Source organism: Anolis sagrei, chromosome 1, assembly GCF_037176765.1.
Source record: "Anolis sagrei isolate rAnoSag1 chromosome 1, rAnoSag1.mat, whole genome shotgun sequence".
NCBI classification, from domain to species: Eukaryota; Metazoa; Chordata; class Lepidosauria; order Squamata; family Dactyloidae; genus Anolis; species Anolis sagrei.
Window position 1 is genome coordinate 161,833,126 of NC_090021.1, and position 25,743 is coordinate 161,858,868.

The 25,743-nt window shown below is 42.6% G+C and overlaps 2 protein-coding genes and 1 pseudogene across 9 annotated transcripts in view; 1 reads left to right on the plus strand and 2 right to left on the minus strand.

Annotated features, from left to right (window-relative positions):
- LOC132780203 (UDP-glucuronosyltransferase 1-6-like) overlaps nucleotides 1–15,806 on the minus strand; it is a 66,871-nt gene extending 51,065 nt beyond the window's left edge. Inside the window, exon 1 of one of the 2 annotated variants that reach the window (XM_060783794.2) lies at nucleotides 14,817–15,806. In XM_060783794.2, coding sequence (XP_060639777.2) covers nucleotides 14,817–15,680 — 864 coding nt within the window. In that variant the 5' untranslated portion in view covers nucleotides 15,681–15,806. Of the gene's footprint in view, nucleotides 1–6,678; nucleotides 7,611–14,816 lie in introns of those variants that run through there. The other variant, XM_060783818.2, reaches the window with a different exon arrangement.
- On the minus strand, nucleotides 10,424–11,388 carry LOC132780250 (UDP-glucuronosyltransferase 1-6 pseudogene; annotated as a pseudogene).
- A 4,082-nt stretch (nucleotides 15,807–19,888) lies between the features above and the next one.
- The window catches only part of USP40 (ubiquitin specific peptidase 40), a 62,318-nt gene continuing 56,463 nt past the window's right edge, over nucleotides 19,889–25,743 (plus strand). For 2 of the 7 annotated variants that reach the window (XM_067469861.1, XM_067469863.1), the window contains exons 1-2: nucleotides 19,889–19,976; nucleotides 23,459–23,674. In XM_067469861.1, the coding sequence (XP_067325962.1) occupies nucleotides 23,479–23,674 (196 nt within the window). In that variant the 5' untranslated portion in view covers nucleotides 19,889–19,976; nucleotides 23,459–23,478. Of the gene's footprint in view, nucleotides 20,000–23,020; nucleotides 23,200–23,458; nucleotides 23,675–25,743 lie in introns of all 7 variants that reach the window. The other 5 variants (XM_067469851.1, XM_067469853.1, XM_067469864.1 and 2 more) reach the window with 5 other exon arrangements.

Below are 25,743 nucleotides of genomic sequence, written 5' to 3' on the forward strand. Positions count from 1 at the left end.
ATACTGTTTACCCATTGCATATATTAGAAATCAACACTTTCTCATTTATTTTCCAGATCAACAGACTGGGCTATAGCAAGGCGTGGCAGGGGACAGCTAGTATTCTATATAGCAATAGGTAACTACCAATGTTGGTCCTCGGTGAATATATTGCAAGCTGCACTTTATGCCTTCCAAAATTGTGGTCATGTCATTGAATGTAACAATGGCAATATTTGTAGAATTGTTTTAAAATAAATTGTCGGGGACAGCCATGTTTTTAAACGCAACTACTTTTATTTTAAAAAAAAACCTCTCAAGAATCAGCTTGCACTTCAGCCACCTCAACTTCAGCCGCTTCTTTCGTTGAGGCGGGTGAAGGAAGGTGACGAAAGGAACATCATCGTTTGGTGTCGCAATAAGAGACACACCTTGTGCCGTCGATGTGGGTCTAAAGCCTATCACCTCCAGAAGTCCACTTGTGGGAAATGTAGATATCCTGCTAAATGCAAGAGAAAGTATAACTGGAGTGCTAAGGCCAAGAGGCGCAATACTACTGGCACTGGCTGCATTCCGTGCGGGGCATGGGACAGAGGCTGTGCTGGTCTCCATCACAGATCACCTTCGATGCCAGCTTGACCAGGGCGGGTCAGCACTGCTTGTGTTATTGGATCTCACAGCAGCATTTGACACAGTTGACCATAATCTTTTGACCCACCGCCTTGCTGCTGTTGGAGTCAGGGGGACAGCTTTAAACTGGCTGTCCTCCTTTCTTCACAACCATGGACAGCGAGTGGAGAGGGGAGGCCTGGTCTCTGAGAGGTCCCCTCTATCTTGTGGGGTTCCTCAGGGGGCCATTCTCTCCCCTCTGTTGTTTAACATCTATATGCGACCACTTGCTCAGCTAGTTCGAGGTTTTGGGCTTGAGTGTTACCAATACGCTGATGACACTCAGCTGGTGCTGAAGATGGAGGGCAGACCGGACTCTGTACCCGATTATTTCCATCAGTGCCTCGAGGCCGTTACTGGATGGCTGCGTGCCAGCAGGTTGAGGGTGAATCCAGCAAAGATGGAGATCCTATGGCTGGGTCAACCGGGCAATGGGGATATCCAGCTGCCTACCCTGGATGGTGAGGCACTACGCCCGTCATCATTGGTAAAGAGTCTGGGAGTTCTTTTGGACCCTCTGCTGACAATGGAGGCCCAGGTCTCCGCCGCTAGCAGAACCACCTTTTTTCATTTGCGGCAGGCTAGACGGCTGGCCCCCTACCTGTCCAGGGACGACCTAGCTACGGCCATGGTCATCTCAAGACTGGACTACTGTAATGCCCTCTACATTGGCCTTCCTCTGTCGGTGATCCGGAAGCTCAAGTTGGTACAAAATGCAGCTGCTCGGCTTCTTGCGGGAATTCCGATGAGATGCCACATAACCCCAATCTTACTACAGCTGCATTGGTTACCAATTGAGCACCAGATCACTTTCAAAGTGATGGTACTCACCTTTAAGGCCTTGCATGGTCTGGGGCCAATGTATCTGAGGGATCGCCTCACCCCCTACCAACCCCAGAGATCCCTCCGTTCTGAGGAGCAAGATCTATTGGAAATTCCCAGTGTCAAGACCTTGCGTCTAACAGCAACCAGACGCAGAGCCTTCACAGCAGTGGCACCATCACTCTGGAATACTCTGCCACCTGAAGTCCGTGCCTTGCGAGACTTATCAGTTTTCCGCAGGGTATGTAAGACATATCTGTTTTGACAGGCCTTTAATCTTTGATATTGCTGTTTTTAAATTGTTTTAAATTGTTTTTAAATTGTGTTAGATTTTAGCCTGTTCTTGTAAGCCGCTCCGAGCCCCAGGGGAGTGGCGGCATATAAGTTTGAACAATAAATAAATAAATAAATAAATAAATAAAATATGAGCATGAACAATCTGGAGAGTGTGCTTGCAACTATACAAAGAATCAGGCTGAAGAGGAGAAGCTGTGCTTCTTGATTGCTCTAACATGTAATTTGAGAATTTTGCAGTACTAGTAACACAGTACTGTAGACACACTGTCCAGACTTTTCATGCTCATTGATTACTCAAACATGTCATTTCGGAATTTCACCTGTACTCTCAACTTTGCCCGGCATCAAGCCTTACAACACACAACATCCATTGGCAGAAACCTGTTGGATCATGCTTGTTCTAATATTAAAATACTGGAAACAAAATTTATGGAAGCCCTCATGCACAATGTCTACAATCCATCTTGGAGAGGAGAATGCCTTGATGACCCCACTGGGATTTAAGTCAGATATAGGCAGTGCCAGGGGGCCACATTTCAGGCCTATTTTTTTTATTTTTACTTTGAGGACTTTATCGTATGAACTTGTTATTTCACTACAGTTGCATTATCATTGGCCTTATCTGCACTGCACTGGAGGACAGTTTCAAATTCACGTAATCTAGTTCAAAGCAGTTACATGTACAGTAGTTGAGGCACTGATAGCAGGTACACATCAGGTTGAGCACCTTTGATATTATACCTCTCTCTAGTAGTGTAATCATGCTGATTTACCATGCTGTAAATCCATGATCATACCTCCTCAGACACTCATAACCCTGTCTTCCTGCAATACTGCATTTTAAAAAACACATTGCTATTATTCGCTCAATGGTGCAATTTCAGTATTAACAACAAAGAAAGGCATATGTATATATGCCTTTATGTGTGTGTGTGTGTGTGTGTGATAAATAGCTTGGGAATAGCAAGGAAGAGAGGAAGAGGAGGAGAATTCCACTCCCTCCTGTTACGTTACTGCTGGCTGGTCCATGAGGTCACAAAGAGTCGGAAGTGACTGAACAAATAAACAACAAAACTGTGAATAAAAACATTCCTACTTGAGTTATGATGACTGATTAGGGTAGTCAATGACACTGTTACGACATTTAGAAATCTAGCATTGAATGTAGAATTTGGCATCAATTTTCCATTATCATAAATTTGATTTTCCTCTGGGGACTAGGACAGACAAGGAGTTGGAGCACTTTGTGTTTAACTGGGTCCCTCGTGATCTTTTTGTAAAGACTAAGGGTTAGGTTGTTTTTTTGGGCTATATGGCCACGTTCTAGAGGCATTCTCTCCTGACATTTCGCCTACATCTATGGCAAGCATCCTCAGAGGTTGTGATGCCCTTCTATTCTGCTTTGGGCAGACCTCACATAGGTGTCCAATTCTGGGCACCACAACTAAAGAAGGGTATTGACTCTAAGCTGGAAAATGTCCATAGGAGGAGAACTAAAATGATGAAAGGTCTGGAAAGAATGCCTTATGGGGAGCGGCTTAAAGAGCTGAGGATGTTTAGCCTCAATTAAGAGAAAGTTGAGATGAGACATGATTGCCATGTTTAAACATTTGAAATGATATCATAAGGAAGAGGGAGCTTGTTTTCAGCTGCTCTGGAGACAAGAGCTCAATTGTGCAATAAATTCAAAGAATAGGAGAGAAGATTCCACCTGAAATTAAGAGCTGTTCAACAGTGGAACTCCCTGCCCCGGAGAGAGGTAGAAGCTCCTTCTTTGGAGGCTTTTAAACAGAGGCTGGATGGCCATCTGTCTGGGGTACTTAGATTGTTCTTTTCCTGCATGGCAGGGGGTTGAACTGGATGGTCCATGGGGTCCCTTCACAACTCTATGATTCTATGCTTTTAAATACATATAACTCAACGGTTCTCAACCTGGGGGTTGCAACCCCCAGGGGGGGTCGTTTGGCCATTTCGGAGGGGTCGCAAGGCCGCCTCCTTTAGCCCCTGCCCCAATGCTGCGCCCAGCTCTCCTCGCGTGAAGTCTCCCTCGTCTGGGCCGCAGTCCCGTCTACCGGCAAGGCCACAACCAAGTCGAGGCCTCTCCTCGCATGAATGCTCCCTCGGCTGGGCCGCAGTCCCGCCTTCTGGCAGGGCGGCGATCCAGCCGGGGGGATCTCCTCGCAAGGAGACACGGAGTTAGTCATGGGGGTTCTGTGTACCAAGGTTTGTTCCAATCCATCGTTGGTGGAGTTCAGAATTCTCTTTGATTTTAGGTGAATTATAAATCCCAGCAACTACAACTCTCAAATATCGAGGTCTATTTTCCTCAAACTCCTCCACATTTGGGTATATTGAGTGCTAATTCTGGTCCAGATCTATCGTTGTTTGAGTCCACAGTGCTCTCTGGATGTAGGTAATTTTCAACGGTAAGCAAACAGTATTTTGACCCCCCACCAAACCAATCACTGATATATATTTTCTGTTCATCGTGGGAGTTCTGTGTGCCATATTTGGTTCAATTCCATCATTGGTGGAGTTCAGAATGCTCTTTGATTGTAGGTGAACTATACATCCCAGTAACTACAACTCACATATGTCAAGGTCTATTTTCCCCCAAAAGCGCCTCAAGAGTGCCCCTGGGCAAAATCAACTATACTGCAAATGCTTACTTTGCATAATAGGTTGAGCCGCCCCTGGGTGAACTACAACTCCAAAACCAAAGGACACTGCCCACCAAACCCTTCTAGTATTTTCTGTTGGTCATGGGAATTCTGTGTACCAAGTTTGGTTCAGTTCCATCGTTGGTGGAGTTCAGAATGCTCTTTGATTGTAGGTGAACTATGTTGTTGTTCATTCGTTCAGTCGTCTCCGACTCTTCGTGACCTCATGGACCAGCCTACGCCAGAGCTCCCTATCGGCCGTTACCACCCCCAGCTCCCTCAAGGTCAGTCCAGTCACTTCAAGGATGCCATCCATCCATCTTGCCCTTGGTTGGCCCCTCTTCCTTTTGCCTTCCACTTTCCCCAGCATAATTGTCTTCTCTAGGCTTTCCTGTCTCCTCATGATGTGGCCAAAGTACTTCAACTTTGTCTCTAGTATCTTTCCCTCCAGTGAGCAGTCGGGCTTTATTTCCTGGAGGATGGACTGGTTGGATCTTCTCGCAGTCCAAGGCACTCTCAGCACTTTCCTCCAACACCACAGCTCAAAAGCATCGATCTTCCTTCGCTCAGCCTTCCCTAAGGTCCAGCTCTCACATCCGTAGGTTACTACAGGGAATACCATGGCTTTGACTAGGCGGATCTTTGTTGCCAGTCTGATGTCTCTACTCTTTACTATTTTATCGAGACTGGACATTGCTCTCCTCCCAAGAAGTAAGCGTCTTCTGATTTCCTGGCTACAGTCTGCATCTGCAGTAATCTTTGCACCTAGAAATACAAAGCCTCCACGGTTTCTCCCTCTATTTTCCAGTTGTCAATCATTCTTGTTGCCATAATCTTGGTTTTTTTGACGTTTAGCTGCAACCCGGCTTTTGCGCTTTCTTCTTTCACCTTGATTAGAAGGCTCCTCAGCTCCTCCTCGCTTTCGGCCATCAGAGTGGTGTCATCTGCATATCTGAGGTTGTTAATGTTTCTTCCAGCAATTTTCACCCCAGCTTTGCATTCATCCAGCCCCGCACATCCTCGCATGATGTGTTCTGCATACAAGTTAAAAAGGTTGGGTGAGAGGATGCAGCCTTGCCGTACGCCTTTCCCAATCTTGAACCAGTCTGTTGTTCCGTGGTCAGTTCTGACTGTTGCTACTTGGTCCTTGTACAGATTCCTCAGGAGAGAGACAAGGTGGCTTGGTATGCCCATCCCACCAAGAACTTGCCACAATTTATTATGATCCACACAGTCAAAGGCTTTAGAATAGTCAATGAAGCAGAAGTAGATGTTTTTCTGAAACTCCCTGCCTTTCTCCATTATCCAGCGGATATTGGCAATCTGGTCTCTCGTTCCTCTGCCTTTTCTAAACCCAGCTTGAACATCTGGCAACTCTCGCTCCATGTATTGCTGGAGTCTTCCTTGCAGGATCTTGAGCATTACCTTACTGGCATGAGAAATAAGGGCCACTGTACGGAAGTTTGAGCAGTCTTTCGCATTTCCCTTTTTTGGTATGGGGATATAAGTTGATTTTTTCCAGTCTGATGGCCATTCTTGTGTTTTCCATATTTGCTGGCAAATGGCATGCATCACCTTGACAGCATCATCTTTTAAGATTTTAAACAGTTCAGCTGGGATCCCATCATCTCCTGCTGCCTTGTTGTTAGCAATGCTTCTTAAGGCCCATTCAACCTCACTCCTCAGGATGTCTGGTTCTAATTCATTCACCACACTGTCAAAGCTATCCTCGATATTGTTATCCTTCCTATACAGATCTTCTGTATAGTCTCGCCACCTTCTCTTGATCTCTTCAACTTCTGTTAGGTCCCTGCCATCTTTGTTTGTTGTTTGTTTGTATAGGTGAACTATAAATCCCAGCAACTACAACTCTCAAATGACAAAATAAATCCTCCCCAACCCCACCAGTATTTAAATGGGGGCATATTAGGTATTTGTGCCAAATTTGGTCCAGTGAATGAAAATACATCCTGCATATCAGATATTTACATTATGATTCATAATAGTAGCAAAATGACAGTTACGAAGTAGCAACGAAAATAATTTTATGGTTGGGGTCACCACAACATGAGGAACTGGATTAAGGGGTCACGGCATTAAGAAGGTTGAGAACCACTGATATAACTGTACATCAAATGTTTGTATCAAATTAAAAGCTTTTAATCACAGTACTATTTCTATTATCAACATTCTTTACTAAATTAAAACCCCCATCTGAATGACTTTTTAAACAACATTGAAATTTACAAACCTGAGACAATGGCTCCTTCCCAGCACAGTTGATCCCTCCAATCATGATCATATTAGGCATCAGTGGTTTGGGATAACTAAAAGCAAAGTCCTCTCTTATCAGCCACACAGATCCATTACTTACAAGTTCAGAAAAAGTCATATCCCTTTGCAGAAATTCAGAAGCAAGCTTTGCATAAGGAGAGTAAACAAAACTACAAAGGAAGAACTCTGTAAAATGGAACAGCATATTTTTCACACGTTGCAGAAATGTCATATGATCCGAAAATCTTGTGAGACCTCTTGGAACATAGGAAGGAGGCCTTGGACACTGAGTAGCTTCAAATTCATATCCACATGGAATTCCTCGCAAGAAAAATACCGAAGGGATGTCAAAGTACTCTGCAACAATCTGGCCACAGGGCCAGAAAGGATCCGAAAGAATGGCATCAAATTTGCTCTCTCTGAAATACATTCTCAGTTCCTCATTATACAGTAAACGTTCACAACTTCCCAGGAAGAAAACAGATGTCTTTTTCATGTGCTCAATTGTATTAGCAATCATAAGTAAAAAAGGAACATCATCAAATGCCTGACCACTGATGCCTCGAATATTTTCATCCATTTCTTCAGCAGTGAAGGGGACTGGATATGTTTTTAAGGTATAGAGATCCTCTGCTGGTTTGATGTGCATATTTACTTCAGGTGCAACGATTACCAATTCATGCCCATTCTGCCTGAGTTGTTTTAGCATTGGTTTCATGCTGAGCCAATGACTTCCATCCATGGGGATCACTAGAAGTTTCCCGCCAGAAGCAAAATTCAAACTAGCCAGGAGCAGCAGAATCACACTGGAATAGAACACGGGAGCCATCTCACTGTTTTTTACGCTTTCTTTGCAAATGCTGGGTGTATCCTAGTAGCTATACAAGTCATAACAGCAACCTGTATCAAAGATCATTCCAAGCTGGCCTTTTATGCCCTCTTTATGTAACTGTTTAAGCAAGTCAAACATTAACTTGTGGGAGAGGCCATTGCATAATATCAATGAACAGGTTTGATAGGCAGGTGGATCATCGAATTTGCAGCATCTCCCTTTAAAGAACATTTTGCAGAGGGTCTAAATGGGAGAACTTTGTGGGCATGACTTTGGCCTTCCTTTCTGCCTGCCCTCTTTCCTGTCCCAAAGTCTCAATCTCAATAGGCTCTATTCTTCATGCTATAGACATGTTAGCCCATGTGATACCCTTTCCATAGCAACAAGTTTCCATGAAAACATTTTCTTGAAGTTGATATTTATAAAATATATGTTCATCCATAGGTAAAACAGTAAGATTGTGAGATCACTTCATGACAGATAGGGAATATTCATTTTACCAACCTGCAACACTAAAAGTGTGCAGGATCCTTCCATGTGACTCCTCATATGGATTCCATGTTGTGGGCACAGACTTTAGAAGAAAGTATGTGGCTCCATCTATAATGACACTATAACACAACTTCAAGACACCACAAAACAATGGTGGCCATAAAATGCATACCACCAATGTATGTTGCAGCACACATTTATGTGTATACAGATTCAGCCAAAAATATGCTGAAGCAGATGTCAGTGTATCCCAGTTACACTGACAAAATTGACTTCATCCCGCTGAAGTCAAATTATAGACTCCTGGAGGGAGGTTGCCAAAATGTACCCCAAGGCCATGGCTGTGCAGCAGGTTACCCTTGGCTAATTGATTACCTAATTCACTTCATTTTATTTCTTAATTAGTCGCTCTCCACCAAGGTGTTCCGAGCGACTTACAATTTAAAATAGCATTTCACAATATAAAAACATTCAACATAAAAACATTCAACGGTGACTATTTGGCAAATTAGATCTAATTACTTAAATGCACAACCAAACAGTCACGACTTGAGCGCCTTTACAAAAGGTCGCAACTCCGACATTGCTCTAACTTATGGAGGCAATGAGTTCCACAGAATTGGAGCATAGGTTGAAAAAGTTCTACGCCTTGTAGTTTCCAGGTGTACCTCCCTAGGGCCCGGTCTGTATAGGAGATTTTCCTGGGTGGATCGAGGTAACCACTGATGGAGAAAAGGAATGAGGCGGTCCCTAAGATATAAAGGTCCTTGGCCATTTTGAGCTCTAAATGTCAGGATCAGTATCTTGTAAGAGATCCGATGTTCTATTGGTAGCCAATGCTAATTGATTAACTTTCCTTTTTGGTTTCACTCCATATGCTTCTGGAGCCCTGTGACACAGCTCTCCTGATTTGCAGGAGGTACAAACTTATTTCATTAAGCCAACAAAATGCCTCTCTTCCATTGAATTTTAACACACGACCTCATCTGATGGGCTGCTGGAATTGCCACACATCATGACAAATCCAGTGGTGCCCATCAGGGATGTGGGGAGCCCATAGTCTACACCCCACATCACTTAACTCACCTGTTGTCCCACCCAACAATGGTGCCCGGCTTCCCCTGTTGACTTCTATTCAACATGGGAAGCCTCCAGAATTGCCGCTGCGGTGTCATGTGCTGGTTTGCTTATACTTTTGCAACAGAGCCTCACCGGAAGTTGCTTTATGTTGTGGGATGGGAGCCAGAGGGCTCCGTTGTAAAAGTATAGGCAAATTGATGCATTTCCTGCCAAAAATGTCTCTTTCTTTCTTCTTGGTCCTTTCATTTCCCTCCATTCTGCCACATCATTGTATTTTTTTGAAAAAAAATTAAAACCCTTTAATAGGTTTACATAAAACATTGAACAATCATGGCAAGAAGTAGGTGTTTACACAAAGTGTTAGTTATTGTGCCAAAGACCAAAATGTTATATTTCATGTCCTGGCTCCAACATACTTTAGGATACAGATATGACAATATTTTCACATTGTCATATGTGGACAATGGAGCACAAGTAGTCCAAGATATTTTTTGCCACCTGAGGCAAAGAACAAGAAAGTACCTCCACCCATTTAATGTGCAAAGTCTTACTATACTGAAAGTGTTTCTTTTTCCAACACTAACAATGGGACAATGCCCCTGCTTCACCTAAAAAAGAGATGGAAACCTTGGCTGCATTTCCCATCATTTCTAATCTGTACAAGCAATTGGGAGCTACCATCCCACAATCATTAGAAGGCTAAGTAATCCTTAACTATGACCTAAATGTAATAGTCTATCATAGGGGACCCGAAGAAGACCTTGTAATAAGAAAGTCCCACCTTCTGCCAACTGATTTGTATTTATGTTAATCACTAGCAATAAGCCAGGGCAAAGTGTGGTTGCCAAAGCCCACCATGGGTTAAAAAGGTTTTATTTATTTATTTATTTATTTATTTATTTATTTATTTACTGTACTTATACCCCGCCCTTCTCACTCCCAAAGGGGGAGTCAGGGCAGCTTACAAACTATGGCAATAATTCAATGCCAGATTCAGTAAAACACAATATTATACTAGGTCCAAGGTGGTGATGGTTTTTGTTGCTCCAAAATGTCCAGATATTATCTCTGAGGGTACATGAGCAATATTTCCACCATGTTTGAATCATTCCAGGTAGCAACATAAAACTGATTAAAAAAAAACCAAAAACAAATCAAATTCTATTCTCCCTATAAACATGCCCTAAAAGAAAGACCCCAAATCATGTCCTCATGATGTCTAAATTACATTGAGAGTATTTAGGGGCAAAAACCATTTTTAATTAAAATGCAGGTGCAGGGGAGTGTACAGTGTAGCCTTCCAGGGTCTCCTGGTGGGCTAATGCACCTCCTTAATTTTCCACAATTGTCCACCTTTATAATGCACATAATAGCTGTGGAGAACCCAGTCCCGTTGATACATAGCACCTACCTGTGACAAGTGTTTACCTTCCTCACAATTTATTCCTCCAATGAAGACCATGTTTGGCATCACAGGCCTGGGATATTCAAATACAAAGTCATATCTCAAAAGCCAAATAGAGCCATTTCTATAAAGTGTTGGTAAGTGTATTTCTCTCTGGAAAAGTTCTGAAGCAATCTCTTGGTATCTTGAGTACAGAATTTTAAATAACGATGTCTCCAAGAAGCTAATGAAGAGGTTCAGCAGTCGCTGACGGAAGGTCATATGATCTGTGTATGAAGTATAACATCTTGGGACGTAAGAAACTGGATCTGGACACTTGCTGACTGCTAATTCTAAATTGCATGGAAATCCACGAAAGAAGTACACAGAAGGAACAGAGAGATATTCAGCAAGGATCACACCGCAAGGCAAAGCAGGATCTGTAAAAAGGGCATCAAATCGATTCTCAGCTAGGTACCTCATGAATTCCCTGTTCTTCAGAAGGATGTCACAACTAATGGACTGCATCTCAATTAGTTGTATCAAGACCCTATATGCGCCTATAATCATGGCAGGAAAAGAAACATCTTCAAATGGGCTGCTACCAAGCGAGTTTAAACCTTGGACAAGATCATCTTGAGTAAATGGCACTGCATATTTTTTCACAGTGTAATACTTCGATTCCTTGATCAGGAGGTTAACCTCTGGGACCACGACAACCATCTCATGACCTCTTTCAGCGAGCTTCTCCACCACTGCCCGCATGCTGAGCCAGTGACTTCCATCCACAGGAATCACCAGGACCCTCTTTCCCTCTCCAAAGCAGATGATGGCAAATAGAATGAGAAAATAGATGGGAAATCCCTGACGGCATGTGAAGGGGTGGTCCATCTTCAAGGACAGAATATAACCTCTCTGTTACACCAAACAGAATATATATTATTCTTGGGTGGCCTTTGCTAATGATTCAGAGATAATTGCAAAAGCAATAAGCTAACTATTAACTATCTAAAGTGCTTCTTTTGCTGAAGTAGCAACACTGATTTAATTGGATGGAACAGGAATCAACCTCTTCAACTGGGTGACTATCTAGGCTTTGGGGCATTAAGGCTTCCACATGACCAATGCATAGAGAGCAAAATATCGCTAGACAGTTACCTTCATTTTTAAATCAGTACTTTAAGTTTGTCCATACATAGCAGAATGAATGGTTTCCCAGGTAAATTTGATGCACCACTTGTGAAATTATGTTTAAATTAAAACATAGAATTATTCTTTAGCTATAAATTTATTATTATTGGTACCAAGCCAGATGACCTCCAAGGCTTCTAGTGGTTGACCATACAATAATAATTGAGTTTCATTGTTATTACTGGTAGATCCACAAATTTGGAACACATCTGCTAAGTTGATTAGAAATGTCATAAATAAATAAATAAATAAATAAATAAATAAATAAATAAAATATACAGGCACTTCCCAGGTTATGAACAAGATAGGTTCTGTAGGTCTGTCCTTATGTGGAATTTGTATGTAAGTCAGAACAGGCCCAGTGTGTGCTGCTAGTTGGTGCACAGTGGGAGAACCCGATTCCCCAGGTTTGCAATGGAAAGAGGCAAAAAGAAAATGGAAGTGTTGGCCAGGGGCTGCTCAGTCATTAGCGCTTTCCCTTCTCCACAGGATGAATCTATATCAAAACCCATAATTTTGCTTCCCTCCCCCAAAGCCCAAACTTGTGCTTGACTTGTACATGAGGTTGGCATACATTTCTCCTCAAATCTCAAGAGGGACTGTGTGGATGGGTGGGAGAAATGAAATTATGAATTTGAGTTTTCTTCTGTAATAGTTAATAACATACGCAGGCCTGTAGCAAAGGGGGGGGGGAGGTGTTCAAACTCCCCCTGAACATTTTCAGGTTAAAAAAACTGGTTTACTCATGAATTTTAACTGCTTAACCATATTCCCATGCTAAATATATGAGGAGCAAAAATTAAAAGTCTCTCCAGAACTGCAAGCACTATCTCAACCAAATTATTTGCATTGTAGTTGCCTACCTTTCACCAATTTACATTGCAATTGCTGCAAAAGCCTATATAGTGGAAACAACCAAATTGGCCCACTCACAACTAGCAGGCAAAGTCTAAAGAGCAGGAGGGAATTTGAAGGCCCCCATAAAGAAGACCACGGGGTGGAGCTGCAGGCTATTTAAGGATGCTTTGCCCCCTTCAGTTTGTGGTAGGAGGCAGGTTCCTAATGGGAGAATAGGCCTTTCCCTCCTTGCTCTATCTTCTCCCCCTTTCTAGAGGATAATAGGGTTTCCATTGCTATGCCTTTGCCCCAGGGATTAATTCTACAGTTTGGGCAGTTTCTGTCATTGGCATTCATTGGCAGGGGTTTCCCAGCAGAAGAAATGCCTAAATGTCTATCAAAGCAAATAAATGTTTTTGAGTTAATGGCAAAAAAGAAAAAGTCAAATATTAAAGACCAAGGATGCAGCAGGTTGAAAACCAATGCAGCAGTTCGTACTGATTAAGACCCCAGAATATGAACACCTGGACTGCATGTGAAAACTGAGGAAACTGCAAACTGAGGTGTCTACCACTGGTTCATCTAACCCAAACTCTGCCAAAGAAACCATGGAACGGGAGCAAAGACAAGAAGCTGTGTCATTGTTAGATCTTGGACTTTATATGAACAAGACTGTTTCTGATGACCAATTGAAAGCTCAATGGAGCCTGATTTTTGTCAAAGTATATTGACACAGTTTTCAAGTATTTCCAACAGATGTTTGGTGCTACTTTGTAACCACTTTTGTGAATCATATAATTTAAATTGTTTTGTGTTTTGGACCTACTCTTCATGATTCGCTTAAAAAATGTTTAAACCCCCCCCCCCCCCCATTTTTCTGGTTATGGCCCTGCACAGTAGCATATTGTATATACAAGGGGTATTTTTAAGTAAGGTCCGTTTGAACACAGGTACACAAGGAAAGTTTATTTCAAAAAAGTAAATTTATTTTCAGAAAGTACATACTTCACTCTATTTTTCGACATAGTTGCCAAGTTTGTTCAAACACTTATCATACCTCTGAACCAATTTTAAAATACCCTCTTCACAAATTCTTGCTTCAACTGAAGCCACCAAATCGTCTGTAATCAAAGAAGGGCGACCGGAGCGGTCCTCATCATAGACGTTGTCACGGCCATTTTTGAATTGTTGTACCCACTTACGCACTTTGCTTTCACTCATAACAGTATCACCATACACTTCACAAATCTGTCGATGAATTTCTGCAGCAGGCAGGTTCCTTGCTGACAAAAACCATATCACTGAGCGAACCTCACATGTGGAGGGTGAGTTGATAGTCTTAAACATTTTTAAAGCACAGAACAGAACCGTACATGTTAGCTACAGAGCGGAAACTGAGCACAGTTGTTCCCGAGGCATGCCGGTACACGACGCACACGCTCGTTGCGGTATGCGCACGAACTGCTAGTGTCTACTCTACAACAAAATGGACCTTACTTAAAAAATACCCCTCGTACATTTTAAAATGTTAGAATTAGCAAATTGAAGTAAATGTGTACTGGAGGTTAAACCAACACCTTACAAGGGATATGGACACATACATAAATTGCAATAACGAAATTTCATAACACACCATATCCCATGAAAACCTGTCACTGTATATATAGATATTAAATATAAGATTTAGTACTTATGTCATATCAACTCAGAGATTTCTCATTATGTTCACATGGTACGCCTACATACTGCAGCTGAAATACTAATGTGTTGTGACACACAATTTGGGAATCTCCGATCTACAGCTTCAAATTATTCAAATAAAATTAAAAAAACAAACCTTGCTTTGTCATTACATACAAAGGACATCATTTTACTACACAATTATATATAATGTGACTTGTGGCACCACAAATGTTGATATCTACGGAGGGTCCTGGAAACAAACCCTAGCAGATACTAATACCAAGGGCCCATGGTAACTAAAATAATCTTTCTTTACATTGTTGTTGTTGTTGTTTATAATATTAACTTAATTTACACCCCATCTTTCTCCTTGTGGAGACTCAAGGCAGTTAAAAATCCACACTAGACAAGTTTAAAATGTGCAATACAATAAATTTAAAAAGCAATTAAATAGTAACGGCATAGTAAAAACAGAATTAAAATATGTTTTAGTGCAAACACATAGCACCATTCTTAAACAGACTTTCCTATCTCATGTCTTGTCTATATTTCCCATTCTACTCTACAAGATCTGCTATTAAAAGATACATGTTATGAGAAAAGTGAATGAACATACCTGTGACAGGGCCTTCCCTTCTTCACAATTTATGCCTCCTATGAAGGCCATGTTGGGCATGAGAGGCCTGGGAAACTCGAAAACAAAGTCATAACGCAAAAGCCAGATTGAACCATTTCTATAAAGTGTTGGTAAGTGAACTTCTCTCTGGAGAAACTCCGAAGCAATATCTTGGTATTTGTTATACAGCATCTTAAAAAGTGATGTTTCAAAAGAATTGACAAACAGATTAATCACACGCTGGAAGAAACTCATTCGGTCTGTATGTCTGGTGTAGCACCTTGGGATGTAGGACACAGGATTTGGAGTCTTACAGATTGCATGCTCCAAACTGCAAGGGAATCCACGAAAGAAATACACAGACGGGAGTGCGAGATGCTCAGCGAGGATGACTCCGCATGGCAAAGCTGGATCTGTAAAGAGGGCGTCAAAGTGACCCTGTTCCAGGAACTTTATGACTTCTCTGTCCTTCAGGAGACTGTTGCAGTTATCAAAAAACAAGTTTATTACATACATGTTGTTGCGATATTCTTGAAGGATGGTGTAAGGAAAAGAAACCTTACGAAAGAGCGTTGTAGAAAACTTCTTAAATCCAGCATCAAGATCTTTCTGTTTGTATGGTACAGAATACGTTTTCAGCGTGTAGTGTCTTGACTCTTTTAGAAGCAAATTAACTTCTGGCACCACCACCACTATTTCATGGCCCTTTTCACTGAGTTTCTCCACAACCGCACGCATGCTGAGCCAGTGGCTTCCGTCTTGCGGTATCACTAGTAGCTTCTCACTGTCAGCAGGGGCGAAAATGGCAAGCAAAGCAAGGAGAAATACAGGCATGCTGGTGGGCCGATGACAAGCAAAGGCCATTGTTCTCTTCCGATGTATCTTGGCGACAAAACTAAACCCTTGCACACCTTATATTATTTTTAATTTTCAGATCAAGAATATAAAGCACACCTGTTCCTATCTTACTGGTGTTCTCTCTGATAAAAATTGCTAATGATTAATCTATCTTCTTTGGCTTGAGTTATTATCCAACTTGGTAGGCATTGTCCCGAAATGCTCTCAAAATAGCGAGGTAAAACTAACAAAATGACACAATCCAGGGTTTGAAGGTGATCCCCACAGTCTAAAGTTTGTTTAACTTTACTCCTTTCACAATAATTTTGGGTCATCACTGCCCATTTTAAGGGACACATGATGACTTTTGTTTTAAAAATAATTTCATCAAAGTTTTTAATTTAAAAAAACCACAAATACGTAAAAACAACAATATTTATGCATACATAAACACAGAAATGCTTGAACAACAATTATATATAAAACTACACAACATACATCTCTATTCCAATTACATACAAGTCTAAACTACAAATGTATACAGGCAGTTCCTGAGTTACAAACATCCAATTTACAAACTACTCATTGTTAAGAACGAAACTGATACAACAGAAAGTGAAAACCTACCCGGGGGGTGGGCGGTGGGGATCACCCTTGAGAGAGTTATCATGGGGAAAAGGTCTCTCCACTGAAACTTCCTCATCAATCCTTGCTTCCACAACAAGCAAAATATTCTAAAATTCAGTTCTCACAGGGACAGATCTGGGGTGAAATCTTCTGAACAGGGGCAGAGACAGCAAAACAAACACTACAGGAATGTTAACCCTTATATACATATATACACATATATACATATATACATAGATATAAAGATATAGATATAGGAAGATACAGACATAGAGATATAAAAATGAGCTGGAGTTACATTTCAAAATGTACCTGTTCCGACTTACATACAAATTGAACTTAAGAACAAACCTACAAAACCTATCTTGTTGGTACCATTGCACATTGGAACCTTGACTTAAGAGCATCCCAACTTAGTCATTTTGAGTTAAGAACTGTTGCTCGGGCTGTTTCGCTTAACACAAAAGTAGCATTTGAGTTCAGAGCTAGTCCCAGAGGAAGTGCTAGCTCGAGAGTGCAGGGCTTTGGGGCTTCCAGGGAGCAGCCTCTGTGCCTTGTGCTCTTGTCCGCTTTGGGAGATTGCTGCCTGCTATGCTCTCGTCTGCTCTGAGGAACTTTGTGCTAGTTGATTTTGTGTGGTTTTTATTCCTGGTATGTTAGACTTCATGAAGAGATGAAGTCAATACGGACTTTAGGAGAGTCGCTCCAGTAATTTATTATTTATTTATTTATTTATTTACTATTCTTGTATACCGCTGTATCTCTCGCCCGAGGGCGACTCACAGCGGCTTTGGTGTGGTCCTAAGGGTCTCACAGAGACCCTTAGGACCACACCAAAGAGGGTCCGCTACCTTGGCGAGCCATTAGAGAAGCCTGATTCCAGCAGTTTTATTAATATTAAAAATTGAAATGAGACTCTTGCCAAGGCGAAGAAGTGGCACCAAGGTTTAATGAGCGATTCAGCTGAAGCGGATGCAATTGCAGTGATATCTTACATGCAAGCATGCCCTTACAAAGTTTGCAAACATTTTTATAGCAAAAAAAATGTACAGAGATTTCAAAATTTCTGCCCTCCCTTCCCCGCCCGGCTTGATGGTGATTGGCTGGTGGCCAAACAGCTGGGAGGAGGCTTGGCGGCCCACCCTCAGCCTGGGCCAATCACGAGGCTTCCCCGCTTCAGGGGAGCCTATCAGGACGCTTTCCCCGCTTCAGAGAATTGACGAATCAGGGAAGAGGAGGCGGGACGATCAGGGACAATGGAGAGTAATAGGATTATGACATTCCTGAAACTATGTGTCCCTGCGTCCGGGAAGTCGGCCAGCTGGGGGACTGGCTTATTGTTTTGCTAATGAAAAGTGGATTGACTTAAGAAGAGTTTTCCTGTCCCTGATCTGATAAGAGAAGTTTGTGATGTGTTTTCGGGTGAGGCAAGACGGAGCTGGGCAGAAGACCCCCTGTGAGCAGTCTGGCCCGTATTGTTTCTATTAATCAAAACTTGACCAGAGGAGATGCCTATCAATCAGACTAACTCAGAGAATCAATAGGAACTTCCTTTGCTATTGTCCATGCAAGAGTTTGTGAAATGTTTGTTTTTGTGAGGGCAACAGCCCCCTCGGGCAGCTGAATGCTTTCTGGCCGTCGCTCTAAGGTTGGGGAAGGGGCCAAGAGTCAGGCAAAGCAAAAGGGCAAAGGATAATTCATAGAAAGATATACATACATTCAAATCATAAACATTTCATAAACCCCATCTTTGTCCCACATCCCAAGTATATTTAATAAAAGATTTAATTTCATTTGGAGGCTTTGAGTCCAGTGTCTCTGAAGAAAGTTCATGGGGAAAATGGTGTTTTCTGGAGTTCCAAACAGGCAATAGAAAGTCCTCGATCTTTGCAAAGGCTGGCAGATGGAACTCCAGCTGTGCTGCAATGGATTCACACTTTGGTCCTTGGAAAACTAGAATCTCTTCCCAACGTCCAGGGCCCCTTGGCCAGGCTCTTCCCCAAAGTCCCATGGGAGAACCGCATCAAGTCCCCGGGTCCAGAGCTTGGCAGAGGCGGGAGGCAGCGAGAAGCGATGAAGCAGCAGCCATGGAACCGGCATATTTGACAATCAGCTGTTTCTAATAAAATATATTCTCAAAACTTGAGAGGTTATTTCCTGAGCGTAGGGGTCCAAAATAAGAAAAGCGAGATGGCAGAGAGGTTTAGAATTTAGTACAGAAAAATAAGACATTAAAATGGAGCCGATCCGCCATTTTGTGGATACGGAGATCTGAAAGGAAAAACTCCGTATCCGCGGTTTCGAGTGGCGTGGATCCGGCGTCCCCGGAACGCCAGGAAGGCATTCCAGGCAAGCTCACCGTCCCCCGCAGCCTGGAAAAGGTTGAATTCATGCATTTAGTTAGTTCAGGCAAGAAGTGACACAAAGTACCAAGCTAGAAAGTTAAAAAGTTGCAATTTCAGGTATCTTTATTAGGGGAATAGTTACAATGTTAGGGCTTGGGGGAAAGTGATAGAAAGGCATTGAGGCTGAGTGCAGTCCCTGTTGAGCTGCCTGTTGGGGCACATTTCATCAGTTTGTCCCAATTGTGGCTTCTAGGAACTGTGGAACTCTCTGCTGCGGGTCAGACCAACTTGAAAGCGGGGGCCTCCGCTGCCCTCTATGACAGAGAGAGAGGGAGGGAGGAATTAGTACAGTAAGAAGAAAATTATGCTTCTGTCTCTTCACTTTTTGCTTCCTTGTCACAACTTTGTTTCTACCATTTTAAAGTTGGTCTTTTTTATTGTTTCATGTGAATATGTATTTATATATGTTATTTATAAAGTACATTTTCTTATTAAAAACATGTAACAAAAATGGGGGAGGATTGAGGCTGGAATGGATTAATAGCATCTTAATGTATTTCAAGGGGAAGATTTGCCTTGAGAAAAGATTGATTTGAGTTAAGAGCCCACTCACTGAATGAATTAAACTCGTAAGTCAAGGTATCACTGTATACCTAAATTGGTTTTAACAGTGGATTTCTTGCTTCCCTTTTCTCAGGTTTTCTAGAGTTCAGGTGGGATTTTATTCAGATGTATCTTGTTTGTAACTTGGGCACTGTCTGTATAGACATCCAAACTAAAAGCCGGCATCACACCAGAGCTGAAAGATTAGGCAAAGAGTCTGCATTCCAACTGAACTGCTGTGTCTGCCTCCTGCAGGGTTCTGGGGCTTGTAGTTTAGGGAGGGCCTTTGATATCCTCAGCCAGAGAGGGCTGGGTCTCATTAAACTACAAATCCCAGAGTCCTTCAGGGATTTAGGATGAGACGCAGGTCCTTTCCTAACTCTGTCAGCACTCGAGGAAGTTGATGTAATACCCAATGCTGTGCATCATTGTGCTCATGAAACATGGTTTGAACCCTGAGGAAGCAATGGGGACCGCTACTTCCGCCATTCGGGGAACAGTTGTGGAGTCTTTCCCAATTCGGGGCCAAAGGCTGCCCAAGCTGCGCAACAGGTGAGAGGGCGCTCGAGGAAGCGCACGGGTCGGAGGACTACAGCGCCCACAATGCACCGCGCCTCACCTAGCCTCCGCCTCCTCAGAGACTAGGCAAGGCGGGCGGACGCAGAAGGCTGGGGCCTCGCTGCGGTGGAGAGCGGACTACGCTTCCCAGAGTCCTCTGCGGCCCGGGGCGGCCTCGAGGAGCCTCGAAGTGAGCCCGGCGGCCTACTGAGGGTGGGTTTGGTCTCTTATCCGGTGGGGGGTGGAGGGAGGAGGGTGGAGGGAGGAGGGGGGAATGGCGGGCCTGCTCCCCCAGGCCTCTCTGTGTGTGTGTGTCTCTCTCTCTGGCCGGGCGGAAGAGGAAGAGGAGAAACCAAAGAGGGAGAGGAATTGCTTGGGGTTGGCTGTTGTTGTTTTTACCGTCGCCTTAGCAAGTGGGGGCCAGTGGAGGCCTGAAGCGGCCCTTGCACCTGTCACTCCTGCTCCTGAGTGAGAGGTCTCTTGCTCTGTTTTCACTTTGGCAAGGCTACACCTTGCCTTATTGAGGCTTGTGTGGAAGAAAAGCGACCAACTTTTGCCTAGTTGTGTTACTTTTGGCCTCTTCCGAAATGAGCCCCATCATGTAAAAAATCCAAATTATCTACTTTGAACTGTATTATGTGGCAGTGTTGTTGTTGTTCAGTCGTTTCCAACTTTATGAACCAACCCATGCCAGAGCTCCCTGTTGGTCGTCACCACCCCCAGCTCCTTCAAGGTCAATCCAGTCACTTCAAGGATGCCATCCATCCATCTTGCCCTTGGCCGGCCCCTCTTCCTTTTTCCTTCCATTTTCCCCAGCATCATTGTCTTCTCTAGGCTTTGCTGTCTCCTCAAGAGAGATATTGACAAGCTGGAATGTGTCCAGAGGAGAGCGACTAAAATGATAAAAGGTCTGGAGAACAAGCCCTATGAGGAGTGGCTTAAGGAGCTGGGCATGTTTAGCCTGAAGAAGAGAAGGCTGAGAGGGGATATGATAGCCATGTATAAATATGTGAGAGGAAGCCACAGGGAGGAGGGAGCAAACTTGTTTTCTGCTTCCCTGGAGACTAGGACGCGGAACAATGGCTTCAAACTACAAGAGAGGAGATTCCATCTGAACATGAGTGTCAGCTCACGATAGCTGGGCTCAATGATGACACGAGACTTCCATCATAAGCAAACAAACAACTTTACTATCAGATAAAAAAGCCGGGATTGCCTGGTCGCAGCAGGCGATCCCTTATATACACTCCCACCAGTTCAAAACGTGAACTCCCGCCAAACCCAAAACCCCACGTAAAAGCTTCCCGCCACCAGACAACTGCCTCCCTCCAAGGCCACCAGCTGCAGATTCCTTATCGGGGTGAAACGTCAGGAGTCTAGTTTTCGGCGCCAAAGTCTGGGCTCCGGAAACTGGATCCTGACACATGAGGAAGAACTTCCTGACTGTGAGAGCCATTCAGCAGTGGAACTGTCTGCCCTGGAGTGTGGTGGAGGCTCCTTCTTTGGAGGCTTTTAAGCAGAGGCTGGATGGCCATCTGTCAGGGGTGATTTGAATGCAATATTCCTGCTTCTTGGCAGGGGGTTGGACTGGATGGCCCATGAGGTCTCTTCCAACTCTTTGATTCTATGATTCTATGATGTGGCCAAAGTATTTCATCTTTGCCTCTACTATCCTTCCCTCCAATGAGCAGTCGGGCTTTATTTCCTGAAGTATGGACTGGTTGGATCTTCTGGCGGTCCAAGGCACTCTCAGCACTTTCCTCCAACACCACAGTTCAAAAGCATCTATCTTCCTTCGCTCAGCCTTCCATATGGTCCAGTTCTCACATCCGTAGGTGACTATGGGGAGTACCATTGCTTTACCTATGCAGATCTTGGTTGCCAGTGTGATGTCTCTGCTCTTCACTATTTTATCGAGATTGGTCACTGCTCTCCTCCCAAGAAGTAAGCGTCTCCTGATTTCCTGGCTGCAGTCTGCGTCTGCAGCTTTGCACCTAGAAATATAAAGTCTGTCACTGCCTCCATGTTTTCTCCCTCTATTTCCCAGTTGTCAATCATTCTTGTTGCCATAATCTGGTTTTTTTTAATGTTTAACTGCAACCCAGCTTTTGCACTTTCTTCTTTCACCTTGATTAGAAGGTTCCTCAGCTCCTCCTCGATTTCAGCCATCAAAGTGGTGTCATCTGCATATCTAAGGTTGTTAATGTTTTTTCCAGCAATTTTCACCCCACTCTTGCATTTGTCAAGCCCCGCACATCGCATTCTGTGTTCTGCATACAAGTTGAATAGGTTGGGTGAGAGTATACAACCCTGCCGTACGCCTTTTCCAATCTTGAACCAGTCTGTTGTTCCATGGTCAGTTCTTATGTGGCAGTGTAGACTCATATAATCAAGTTCAAATCAGATAATATGGATTATCTGCTTTGATAATCTGGATTATGAAACAGCCCCATCTACACAATCACATGAAATCCAGATTATCTGTTCTGAATTGGATTATATGGCAGTGGGGACTCTTGTAATCCAAAGCCAATAATGTGGATTATCTGCTTTGATAATCTGAATTATATCTTATCCCAGATTATCTGGCAATGGAGGGCCCTTCTGTCGCAAGAGGATGCCTGCTAGGGCTTCTGGTAGTTGGAGGCCCACACAGCTGGAGGGCCGTAGGTTGAGGATGCCTGCTTTAGGATATTTAGGCGCTTTCCTACACAGCCTTAGGATCTCTCAGGGTTTTCTTTGGCAAGGAAGGGCCCTTCTACGCAGCTGTATAAAATCCACATCTAACTGGAATATATGGCAATGTGGACCCAGATAACCCACTTCAAAGCATATATTGTGGATTATCTACCTTGATATTCTGGGTTATAGGGCTGTGCGAAAGAGCCCGAAGACTCAGGGCCCTTCCACACTGAATCCTACAACTCTCTGAAATGCTATATTAGTCTTTTGTGGGAATTGGGTCAGAAATGGAGTGTATAGTACAAGTATGGGCAAACTTGGGCTTTCCAGGTGTTTTGGACTTCAACTCCCACAATTCCTAACGGCCCGTAGATACAAAGGTGGATCATTCCCACAGTGACCCAAAGCCCCAGGAATGGCAATGCAGTGTAGCAACCATATCTTCATTGGTAATGGCATCTGATCAGTTGTAGAGTTATTATAATAATTGCCTCTCCTCAAGGCGGGGCACAACACAGATTTCCCTTTAACCCTTATGCCTTCCTCCTATAGAGTGCCCCTGGAGTTGGGTAGTTTGGTCAGGGACACCAGAGGAATAGTCTCTGACTGAAGATATCAAAGTCCTTTCCCTTGATGGCCTATCCCAGCATCTCATGAAATCATGGCAGTGGAATAATAGCACTATAATTTCACAGTGTGAATAGGCCTGTAGAGTCCGGCCAAGTGGTAAGGTGTGAAATAATTTTGAAATCATCTATTTAGTAGTAAATGTATATGTCTGTAGTCACTAAAAGGTTAACCTTCCTATTTTATCAAGTAGATTAATTCCCTGGTGTATAACTCATAGAATATATAGAATATGTAACCCTGTGCATGTCTGTTCAGAGTTAAGTCTTACTCAGCTCTGGGATTTCCTTTTTCTTATGGTAGTAGCATAACCTTTTTGATGAAAACACAAAATGCTGCAATAATTAACTTTTTTTTTTCAAGGGCTGTGTCATAAATTCACAATGTTTGGGGATTTATTTGATGAAGACGTCTCCGTTTTGTCAAGCAATCAGTGTGGGAAGCCTAAATTGAAACGCAAAGATCCTGAACTACCAAATCCTAGAGAAAACACCAATTTAAGTGGAATAAAAAATCAGGGTGGGACCTGCTACCTTAATTCACTTCTTCAAACTCTGCACTTCACACCAGAATTTAGGGGTATAGTATTAAACTTAACTCTAATATTTAAATTCCAGATTTATACAAAGTAATTGAGATTAGTTTGTCATTCATTGAACTCAGGAGGGAAGAAGAAAAAAATATCTTTCAAAAATGATACTTTGTGTATATTTTTTTAGCCTTTGGAATTGATTGCAGGCTAAGGATTATAAATAAGAATTAAAGATATACAGTCCTTGGTGAAAACGAAAAAGAGTCTTGTAGTACTATAAAGTTGAACAGTTGTATATCTTAGAGATATATATTTAGATGGGTCCAAATGTTTTCATACAGTTTAACAAACTGTTGTTATTTGGTATTTATTTACAATACAGACAGTTTTCTTTCTCTAGTTTGTTTTCCTCCCAAAACAACAGGGAATAAACTCAGGGTTTGTTTGTTTTTTAAAAAAACTTATATCTCTAGTTTCTTAAAAAATAACACATTTCCTGCACATGTATGAAATATACATCAATGTGAAGAGAAAGTCTTCAAGTTTTTTTCCACACTCATACATGCACCTCGGATGAGGTATTTCCACGAGTGGCCAGCAGGCAGCTTTCGTGGATCCAGCAGTGCAAAATGGCTGCAACCTAATAGGAGAAGGTGTTCTGTGTGCTGCAGTTACAAAGCACAAAGTCTGTAATTATTATGCAGCGGGCATTTAGAACATACTATCAAAAAGTGGTTTCAGATGGAGATGCGATTAGATGCTAGTTGACACAATTTAACAAAACGGCCTATTTGTGCAAGAAGATATCACCTGGCTGCCCGAGCTGTGGGTGCCATTGACCGCGACATGTTGCAGTGTGTGTGGCAGGAGCTGGACTACCGTTTAGCTGGTTGTAGCCATATTGAAAATGTTTTTAGTGTGAAGAAAAACTTGAAGACTTCCCCTTCATATTGATGTAGATTTCATATGTGTGCATCCACTGAAATGTTTACCATTCATTTTTGAAATTGGGACATCCTTTTGTAATAACCCTGTATATATAACAGCGTATGTCATTTCATTCTGGTTTGATTTCAAGCTCCTTCTTCTTAGTGCACAGCTGGTCGCCATTTTTTTTGGCCCTTGGATAACATTTCTCCCCTGTTTCTTTATCCTTGTTGTGGTGGTGTGCCTTCAAATTTGTTTCTCGCTTGTGGAGACCCCAAAACAAGCATATCACAGGGTTTTCTTTGAATGCAATTTTCCTGCTTCTTGGCCGGGGGTTAGACTGGATGGCCCACAAGGTCTCTTCCAACTCTATGATTCTGGGGCTGAGAATCGCTCAAGGTCACCCGGTGGATTTACATGGCCAAGTGAGAATGCAAATTCAGTTCTCCAAGTTATAGGCTCTTTCTCAAAACCCTTCATTTTTGCATTATGTAAAATTATATAGAAATACACATTTCTCTACCAATGCATGAACTGTTTGCTTCAAGCCCATTTAAACTGCCCCTTTCATATTGTTTCAGATCTTTTAGAAAAAAACATTCTTACTGTATTAAAGTTAAAATATGTTGTTGGATAGTGTAAGGAGCAACAACAAAGGCACAGATATGGCATTTATTGTTTATTTACTTGTTTTATTGTTCTGGGAATTAGATAGAACACTATGAAGAAACATTGTTCTCCTGTTTGAGCCTGCAAGATTAGTTGGATTACTCAGGATGTTGTAATTTACAAGGTCATATCCCTTTTTGCACAAGAGGGCTGGTGTCTTGCTAAACTCCCAGGATTTTATAGCATTAAAGAATGGCAATTCAAGTGATATCGAATTGCATTAATTCTACAATGCAGGTGCAACCTCGGTGACATATTTCTTGTGAACATGAGAGAGGTCGTTCTTAGTTGTTCCTAGGCCCATGTTGGGCAATCTTTTGAGCTTGGTGTGTCAAAATTTGCCAAAAACCTGAGCATAACTTGGGTGGGGTGTCAACTTCGAGAAAAAATAAACTTAATTTTGCAAAATTTATAGTTTAAATAAGAAAAAATGTATATTCCATGCTGAGTTATGGAGTGAACAAGGCTCAAACATGCAGATGTTAAATTTGTAGAGCCTTTTACAAATTTAAGGATGGAA